This window comes from Fulmarus glacialis, unplaced genomic scaffold, assembly GCF_000690835.1.
Source record: "Fulmarus glacialis isolate BGI_N327 unplaced genomic scaffold, ASM69083v1 scaffold36516, whole genome shotgun sequence".
NCBI lineage: Eukaryota > Metazoa > Chordata > Aves > Procellariiformes > Procellariidae > Fulmarus > Fulmarus glacialis.
Genome location: NW_009216836.1, coordinates 11267 through 21884, shown reverse-complemented (window position 1 = coordinate 21884; position 10618 = coordinate 11267). Strand labels below are relative to the sequence as shown.

Below are 10618 nucleotides of genomic sequence, written 5' to 3'. Positions count from 1 at the left end.
GTGCTTAGTTGCTGGGTGGGGTTAAACCATGACAGGGTCTTAGCATTTTACCTTGCCTTCTCTTACAGATTGCTCGGCCAGCCCTTTTTGATCAGCATGTGGTGAATTCCATGGTGTTGGATATTGAAAAAGTTGATTTGAATAGTATTGGCTCTCAGGCACTCCTTGCAGTCTCAGGGAGCACAGACTCTGATGGGGAGGTCTACAGTGAATGTAAGTCCATGTTGATATATTTGTCTCATTAAAAGTAATCCACTCTTTCATTCCATGCCACACTAGTCTACTTGGAGATGGACTGAGAAAAGGCACACGTAGACACTACATTCTCTAATCTAGCTCAGTGTTAACTTCAGTAACTTAAGAAAACCAATCGGTTGCCCTAGCATGTCCTACAAGAACAGAAGCTTGTGCTGGGAACTCATCCCAGCTAGATGACTTTAAATGGTTGCTGAAAAAATAATTTACACGTCAGTTGCTAACTGTAATAAAATCTCTTTTAATCTCTTTTGAAGTTTTGTCCTAATCATATGGGGATATGAGCACAGATCAATTCTTGAAAGACGTCTCAAAAATTACATATCATTATGGCTTAATTTAATGGATGTTGGAGCTAGTTTACTTTTTTTTTTAATACGAATAGATTTTTTTTTGTTGAAAATTGATCTTTAAAAAAATACATAATTTTCTATAAAGTATAACAGCTATTTTCATTCAGAGAATAGAGTGAAGTAAAGTACAAATTTTGAGGGTGTTAATTTTCATATACATACCTGTTGTTGAAAAAAGATATAGCCATTTTCTCTATTAAAAAGATAATTTTGTCATAGGAATCATGTTGATTAGAGTTTGGAGAGCTGAAAGGAGAGCAATAGCAATGTGTTGTCTTCTAAATATTGTTACTTTGATTATGAAAATTTGTTCTTTTTAATGGTTCACAATCCTATTCACATTTTCATTTGAGTTGCCTGTTTCCTACTTTTTGTGTAATTGTTTTCTATTTTGTTCTTCGTCTTCTTTCACACTGGTTAAAAAAAGAAAAGGAGAAGAGAAATAACTGGTCATTCAGGCACTTTTTCAAAAATGGGAATTGGGGAAGTAAGCTTTACATTATATTGTGAGAAACTTGTAAAATATAAGGGAAACCTAAGGCAATATAAAAGTCTGCCACATTGCAGATAAAGCTTTACTCCTAAACTTAGTAATAGAAAGGTTTTCAAGGCTGAATCTTAAAATGAATGGAAAATATCAGAATTTTTTTGCTTTTGTTTTCTTGTAAAACTTCATTGTCTTACAACCTGTATCACTGTAATGCTTAAGTAATTAAAATATATATGTGTGATGGATGTGTGTCTGCTTGCTTTGCTGGGGAATTGCTCATTTCTTCACTGCTCTAATTCTTTGCTTTTTCTTTCCATGCTACAATATTGTCATATGGCTGGTGAGTGGCTTTTTCTCACGTTCAGAGTAGCGTGCAATGATATGTTCTCCTTTTTACATGGTAGATGACTCTATTACAGTGTTCCAAGAACTGAAGGACCTTCTAAAGAAGAATGCCACTGTGGAATCATTTATTGAATGGTTGGATACTGTGGTTGAGCAAAGGGTTATCAAGGTACCTTTCAAATGTTCTGCCTGACTCAAGACCAAATCCTACTCCCCTTACTCCTACACAGTTCCTTACTTATGCAGTCCCATTGGTTCCCACATGGGATTCTCATCTCTTCTCCCATCTCCTTATTGCAACAGGGGAGTTCTTCATTTGGTGTGAAAGGTTCCAGTGCCCTTAGTTCTAATTAATCATGTTGAGTGCTGTTGAACAGTCTTATGTGTGTGACAAACTAGGAAGTATCTTAACTAAAACATTAAAGTCAGCCCTGACATAAACTGTACATGAAAGAAACCCATCCACCTTATCTGTGCATGCAGAATCGCAGGGGTATTGCCCAGTGAGTAAGGTGAACAAAAGTTGTTCCTTAGAGAAGCAGTTCTTTCTTTCATGGTATCCGGATGCTACTGTATGTGGTATAAGTTAATGTAGCAGATGGATTCAAAAGTAGCTGACCTGTAGAAGGATTTCTACAGACCAGGATGGAAGATAGAGTTTTGTAGCTTTATAAGGTGCTTAACTCGGTAATTGATGGTTTTGATGGGATTTTTTTCCTCCCTGATTTACAAGATGCTTTATAATCAGAAGTATTTTATATGCATGTAGTTATATACGAATGATTACACTATAGTTCAGAACCAAATAATTGAGTTCTGAATTATAGCTCAAGTAAGAGATATTTACCCAATTTGTGACTCTAATGTATGTAAACTAGCAGAATAAAATGTTACACATTGCTCGTTAGTAGCTAAACACTGGTCTTCTCATCACGTCATGTCCTATCTGGAAATGCAGTATCTTATCGATCATTTTGGGAGCATCTTGATATGAGTGGATGCAAGAGGAGGAGACAGTGCAGTTAGCTTTGACTGGCTTGCAGAAGAGTGACTGCCACTTACAGAATAACCATGGGCATGCCGTTTTTCCTTTCTTCACCTGTTTTCCCAAATTTCAATGGAGACAGTGATAATTTCTTTCTTTTTAAAGCACTCTGAGTTTCCTAACATTTGCTGCCATATGTGAGCACAGTGAGGAGCTTTGGATGATTCAGGACAGCAGAGCCAAAGCAAGTCCTCATACACACTTACCTAGACACAAAACTCCCACTGAAGCTAAGCAATCACAACTTATTTTAGAACTGGATGACTATGGTCTAAAATTGATTCCACAATTTCGGAAGACAATTCCTGATAAACAAGCCAGGCAGAAAAGGTGAAGCACTCTCCCATTCAGCATCTACTATGTGATACTGTATTACTAAAGTTAACAGGTATAGTTCCTAGCATTGCTTTCCTGTAGTTAAGGTAAGAAATACCTACAAGTCTTGATGTGCAGCTAGGTCAACTAAGCAGAAGCTAATAATTTACAGAACATGTAATCCTTCCATTGCTGTCTGCCTTCTGTTCATGCTAAAGTGTGGTTACTGTCAAACTCACACAACTTCTTTCTGCTTGCTCTTTGAGAAAGCAACAGGGCATACGTTACCACACAATCAAACCACTGCCAGAGCAAAGAGACAGTATGAAATGAGCAGCATTAAAAGCATCAATGTTACGATAGTAAACATACCATTTTGTAAGAGAAAGTCTGTCCAGTATTATACAGATGACATTAAAGTACAAAGACTGATTTCTGTTCCCTGTTTATGTGGAATAACATAGTGCCAGAGGGTGGGTTTTTTTCTTTCTGCCTTGCACACCTGTATATTTACAGAGCAGTTTGGCACCTTTAATACTAAAATATGAGCTAATTTATATACCTTCAGGCCACAGCAGAGCCCAAGCAGTAAGCAGTTTGTTTTATCTTACATTGTCAGAGCTCTACTCTGGTTGCACTGAAAAGAGTGAATGCTGCTCTTCTTTATCACTTTAGGACACACATTATGAAGACAGTTTGAATCAGGCAGCTTGATCGACCCTGCCACATCAGCCTGAGTCAAGGACTCCTTGAACTCTCAAGCATATTCAGTTCTCCTTTATTTTCTTCTGTGTGCAGAAAGCAAGTTAGCATACTTAACAGTATTTTACTATTCTCTTTCAGGCAAGCAAGCAAAATGGGAGGTCATTAAAGAAGAGAGCTCAAGACTTCCTTCTCAAATGGAGTTTTTTCGGTGCTCGAGTGATGCATAACCTAACCCTAAACAACGCGTCAAGTTTTGGTACCTGGGCTTTGTAAAAACACTGATATTTTGTACATATGTACTAGCACTTAGCAGCTTTCCACCATTTCCTCAGCAGAGGAACCTGTCCTAGTCTAATGCTGTGTAACGTGTTTTTCAAACTAACATTTCACAGTAAATGCTAGCAATATTTTGTTAGTGACCTGTGTCACATGTTCATTTTTCAAAGGTATTTTTCTGTTGAATTGCTGTTTAATACCGCTTTGCCATTTAAGAGCTAGAGCTCTATTTGTTTTGATATGGCAATGGAAGTGTTACTGCATATCTCAGTATAGGAGACAGAAGATTTAAATTATTAGTTTCACATGTGGATCAGTTTGGTAAAAAATTACTGCTGTATAGAAATCCTTGTGCATGGTATGTTTTCATAAAAGCAAAAGGAATTTGGCAGATCACCACTCATTTAATTCTGGGATCAGCAGACAGTTAATTCAACAGTGTTTGTGGCTTTTAAAAATTAAGGTTCATATGTCCATCTTTAGAAATGTTTATATTTTTGGGGACTCTCAGAAAAAACCTTTTATAAAACAGAAGATGGTAGAACAAGTGAAACTCACTTTAAATCCAGTACTTAATTTCCTAAGTTTAGTTGTAGGTACATTGTTATCTAAATTTCAGATGGTATTTGAAATTGCTGTAAGGAGACACACATTTTTAATGTGATATATCCTTGAAATAAGGTCAAAGACTTCACCAGTTATTGTCTGGTTATTTAGCACAAGGCAAACAGAAATAGCGCAGAGGCATTCTAGCAGGCTTTGGCCTTATCTAGCTCCACTGTGTGCCCTCTTCAAGTATAAAGCATGTCTCACTTTCATCAGTATTTTTCTTTGATGTAATTAGTGGTCAAATAGCCTACAGGACAGTAAACAATTGAGCTAGGTGGGCCAGTGCAAAGAGAGATTAGAGCTAGAAGTTAGGTACTATTCCTTGTTGGTCTTGCCAGGTCATTTAAAGTCCACAATTATTTGTTTGTTTCACTCGCTTCTTGTAGAGTGGTGAGAGATGGTCACAAAGATAATTCAGCTACTCTCTCTCTTTCTCCTCCAAAAGGTTCTTTTCATTTGATCCGCATGCTACTAGATGAGTACATCCTGCTTGCCATGGAGACACAGTTCAACAATGACAAAGAACAAGAACTCCAGAATCTACTGGACAAATACATGAAGAATTTAGGTAACTAGAGCTTGGTTCTTTTGAATGTACTCCTGTATTTTTAGAAATTGACATATTTGTTTAACTTTAAATAGAAGCAGGCTTACTATCTTCTCCTGAAGGTGTAGTTATATGCAACATTGTCAAATTCATCTGAAAAGCTTGTGACCATTCACTCATTCCCACCATCCTACCGTAGTTCACTTAATAACATTTTGTGGGAATGTGAATACACTGGATCACTGACATAATCTTGGATGCAACAAACACTTGTAGGTGCATCTGAAGGGCCACAAGCTGAAGTGTGAAAAGAGGTATAAGTAGCAGAACGGGCAGGAATTCCTAATCCAATTTTTCTGCCAAAGCTTAAATATGTGATTACACCTTGAACTAGGAATGTATTAAGTGTTACCAAAATGCAAATATCCCTGCAAGGTTGGAACACAAGTTTGGAGCCCTATTTACCATCTGGCTGAAGTATTACTATGTAGAGGAGAAACAAAATGAATTTAAAACAGTATCCTTAACATTTTCCATCTACCAGGCTTCTACAAGGTTGGACAGTTTGAAGTCATATGCTCCAGGTCCTTTGCTATAAAATTAATGAAGATTCATTAACTTCAAATTCTGGTCCAAGTTAATCCCTAAAAATCCAGTGAAACTCAACAGGGTTCTGCTGAATTATTTTTTATTAACATTAGCACCAGCAATCAATCTTTAACTTTTTGGTTGTTGTTACTCTAAATCTCCACTTTGCTGCAAGAAACTTGCATAGAACTTGTCTGACAGTAGATGCTGCACTTTTTCTTTTAATTCAGCCTTCAAGAAAAAACTTGCCCTATGTAGCAGTTGCCTTATCCTTGGATGCTTAGGTGAAGTACTTGAAACCATAAGGTGAAGTCATGGTTTCCACTGAAGAACAGCAAAACTTCCACTGACTTTATCAATAGTCTGCAGAAAACTGAAGAACTGAGTAAAACAAACGCTTTTCTCTAGATATCAGTATGAAAATAGAGTTCAAGCATTCTAAAATTCCCATTGTTAATTCTTTAGGATGAAGTGTCATGAGCCTGATTCACTCTCAGTGCAATTTACTTGACTTCATTGCTGACATTTACTTTGAGGGAATAAATCTCATTCATACCTTCACTATGATGGCTTCAGTAAGGAGCTGATACTGTGTGATGTAGATCTGTGGTCAGGGAATATGATACAAACGGTTCCACTGGGAAGATCAAGACTAGAGCAATGTTTGTATTCATTGGCTACATGCAAAATATGGAGGCTTCACTGGGTTTTAAGATAAGCAACCAAAGATATGAACAAATCGGGCAGCTCATGTGCTGTCTATATACTAGTGGTGAATTTACATGCAATGAGCATACATAACAGCCACCAAGAGTTTTCACTTACTCTTCCAGATGCAAGCAAAGCCACCTTTACCGCATCACCAAGCTCTTGCTTCCTAGCAAATCGTAACAAAGCTGCTCCTCTGCCCAGTGACACTTCAGTCAAAAATGAGTGTCTAGCAGAGCAAACCTACGTGTCCTTGTCAGCTAGCCAGCCCAGCAGTGTATCTTCTGGTCTGAACCCTTTCGCCACAGGAGACAGTGAGAATATGCAGCTGACAGGTATGTTCTAGTTTCTCCTTCACTTATTTGCTTGTTAGTCTTTCAGTCCACAGTAACACGTTGCTGTAGGAGGAGCAATGACCATATGCATTTATAAAGACCTCTAGTAAATAACATTTCATGAGCTTACCCTCTGTGCTGATTTACAGAAGGGGACAATTGTAGAGCCCTGCCAGTAATAGATCCTCTTGGAACAATGGTAAAACTATCCTATACCTCTTGGCTTGGTGAGGTTCTTGTGAGGAGAGAATGAACAGTAACACCTGGCGCACACGAGGCTGGAATTTCCCACTGAATGTGGCAGCCTCCAAGCTGGAGAATGAAAGTGGGAAGCTTTATAGCCTGAAGCCATGGATTAGAGAAAGTGTTGTTTAGGTGGGGGCTAATGCATATCCTTTGTAAAGGTTTCAAATGGTAATGTACACTTCGAGAGTTAGTGTCTTAACAGATCCGCTCTATTCAGCAGTACTGCGGTATGAATGCTAATCACGGCTAATGCTTATTTATTCCAGGTCAGATGGAGCTGTCTCAAAACACTGGTCACCTGATGACTCCACCCATTTCACCAGCCATGGTCAGCCGAGGAAGTGTTATCAACCAGGGGCCAATGGCTGTGAGACCTCCAAGTGTAGGTCCAGTGTTATCCACACATTCACAGTGCTCTTCCTACTCAGAACCCCTTTATCAGACTTTGTCACAAACTAATCAAAATTACTATGGAAACAATTCCAATTACCAGGCTATGTTCAGAACTCAGGCCCATTCCACTTCAGGAGTTTACCACCACAGAGCAGAGCACAGCCGATTCAATGCCTTGAGTGAACAGCAGTTCTCCAGAGACTACTTCAGCAATAGTTGTGCTGTGTCTCCATACAATGCCAGATCTCCTTCCAGCTATGGTCCCTCATCCATGTCTCAGGACACACACAATATGCAGTTTCTGAATGCTGGGAGTTTCAATTTCTTGAGCAACTCAGTGTCTACATGCCCAGGAGCAGCATATCCCGCTAATGCTTCCAACGGTATTAATATATATTTTCTTTTTCCCTTCTGTTTCTCTTCCTTGCTGGAGTAAAACACTTTTTCTCTGCTTTTTTCTATGAAATATGTTTTTCAGCTCTTATTTATACCTTCCTGTTTTCCACTTCTCTGATGACACACAGAGATTGTAAAGCAGCTAAACAAGCTACTTAAGGATTTATTTTCCTCTGGTGAATCCTCAGTTGACCTCAAATGCATCTGCTGCACCTGTGCTAATCTTCCGTTGGCACCATCACCATGTCTTGCACAAAGGAAGCAAAACCAAGATGACCTTGTGATTTAACAATCTCTTGAAAAGCCCCCAAAACATCTACTATGAAATAGAGCAGGCATAAGATAGCTTACCTCTGGGATCAGCATAATGGAGCATTCTAGTCACAGGGTATAAAAAGTCACGAAGTATAAAAATGTGCATTAACATTAGTTTGAGACTTTGGCCCTGATATTTCTCATACTTCTAACATAAAGTTATTGCCATAATCTGCTTCAGAGATATAGTCAGCAAAACCACCTCCCTCTTCTGGAGGAAAGACACAGTGGAAATGTTGCTTTTATATGGATCTGTATATGCAGTAAGTACATACTACCATGCAGATTTTCTTTCCAGGTATACTTTCCTTGATTGTGAGCTTCAGAAGGGAGCACTGAACTGTGGATAGGAGTCCCCTTGGTGTCTCTTACGGCCACTGATTACAGGCTACTGTTTGATTCTGAACTTAGAAGGGAAGGGCAATTCTGTACTGAAGGCATGACTGAACTCTTAGGATGTTTTTGCTCCCTTGTTACCACCCCTCTTTTGGGTTAGTCACTGCATATCTTACTAATGTTACTAGGCTGTATGTGTACATAAATAATCTTATTCTCGAGGGACTCAGCTGGAAACAATTACCTTTTGCCCCAGGTTATCACAGGCTCCTGCCCTACCCTTTCTCTTCAACAGTAGTTTTACTCTGCTTTTTTCCAATCTCCTGTCAATAGGATATTATGGAAACAATATAAATTATCCAGAATCTCACAGACTTGGAACAATGGTGGATCAACATGTTTCTGTAATCAGCAGTGTAAGCAGCATTCGATCATTGCCATCATACAATGATATACATGATCCACTGAATATCTTGGATGACAGCGGAAGAAAACAAACAGGCTCATACTACACAGAGTCCTCACCTTCAATTGTCTGTCGGACTCCTATGCGTAAGTATAACCAACAGCTGAGAAGAGCTATGAACTTTTTAGCATCCTAACAAGTGCTGAGTATTAAACTGTAGCTCACATATATAGTATATGAGACGCAATATAGAGAGAAAATAGCTCAGTACCTAGGATGTATCATAAGATGTGTTTTCCTTAAAATTGCAGGACAGTGGGTTTAATAACTCTTCGCTCCCATAAGGACGGCTATGATCCATTGTCCATGAGAAGTGGAATTACTGGCCTGAATTACAGAAAAATCCGTATTAGGAAACACTTTCTAACTATTAAGTGAGCTAATAATGGACTGGGCTCTTCTACGGGCTCTTAAGGATCCTCACTGTCAAACAGATCAAATGAACCCTGGGTCAGGGATGTCTAAATATATTCTTCCTGTGGCATAGTCTCTTCCTGTCCTATGCTTCAACAGCTGTGTGTATTAGGCAAAGCTCCCACTGACAGTGAATTTTAGGTGAAATTACCTAACCCCAGAGGGTTTGTTTTGGTATATGCATTAAACAAATGGCAGCTGAGTTTGGTCTCACATTCCAAAAAGTGTTGCATGGAAGATATAAAATAGGACATTGTTTGTTTGTCCACAAGATTGCCTCTTCCTGCTACTTACCTGTTAACCTTGCACAGAAGATCAGACATTACTTGCCTCATTAAGGCTCTGCAAGAATTCAGTGCTCAGTTCTTTAAAGGATGCTAAAGGGGGAAAAAAACTCAGCACCACCACACAGGAGCTGTATCAAGTATCTTCTGTATTCTATGTTGATATGTGCCAGGTGGTGGCAGTGGTACCACCAGTGGATACGGACCTGAATGATGCAAGATATGGAAAGACGAGCATAGAGCACATAAATACCTTTGCACAATTTTCATAGAAAATGGCTCATATGCAAGCCATAAACTTCAGGCCCGTAGCTGCATTTTTAGCAGAGTTCGCTTATACATGGGTTTTTACCTATTCCCTGATGGCGTGAGGAGCCACTGAAGAAAAGTTATAGAAGCATAGGTAAATTGAGTGAAGCGTAGAAGTGTTGACATTTCTGTCCTTCAGATGGTGTGCCTGGTAGATAAGGGTTTCTGTCAGATGAAATTGGATTGTGTTTTTTGTTAAATTCAATAGATAGAAAACCTGCAATGATGGTAACTTTTTTTCCCCACAGCTTCAAACATGCAAACCACATCTTCTTCCCAGTGTATGTATGGAACATCTGGTCAGTTCCCTTCTCAGGAAAATATGGAGTCCCATGGCCCACCAAGCAGAGATATGGTGTCATCTTTACCACCAATCAACACTGTCTTCATGGGAGCAGCTGCTGGAGGAACCTGAACTGGGACAGACATGTCAGTGCCTTAAGCTTACTTTCCAAATCCAGATATTAAGGCTATGATGACAATCCCCTTCAAGTTGGTGGAATAAAAAAGTATTACATACAGGTGTTAAAGGAGCCATTTCAGAGATATTAGCAGCCCTCCACACAAAAAAAAAGCTATATTCAGATTGGGTCCTGCTTGTGAATCACTCAGGATTGTTCTCACCATTACAGCTTTTCAGCTGTAAATTCAGGGTGAGCAGAAAGAACCAGTGATTCTTGCAAGCAAGACTAAGTTGTAAAGAAATGATTACATCTATTCCTAATTTATTAAAAATGCTATTTTAGTCTTTCACTTATATCTTTTTGTATAAAAATGTTTATTTAATGCCTGTGTTGCTCATTATTTATTAGGATCACAGAGTAACTGTTTACTTTCTCTTATTTGACAGATTGTCAAATGTATGCATCCTACCTCCTATGGAAATGT

The 10618-nt window shown here is 38.8% G+C and overlaps 1 protein-coding gene across 1 annotated transcript; it reads left to right on the top strand.

Annotated features, from left to right (window-relative positions):
* Positions 1 to 68: 68 nt before the first annotated feature.
* RFX6 (regulatory factor X, 6) lies at positions 69 to 10145 on the top strand (the record flags this gene model as incomplete). Its single annotated transcript, XM_009579446.1, has 8 exons — positions 69 to 213; positions 1503 to 1612; positions 3647 to 3764; positions 4839 to 4961; positions 6362 to 6571; positions 7084 to 7593; positions 8591 to 8809; positions 9979 to 10145. Coding segments are annotated over 8 exons (1602 nt in total), but the record flags the coding sequence as incomplete, so codon positions are not given.
* Positions 10146 to 10618: the final 473 nt, after the last annotated feature.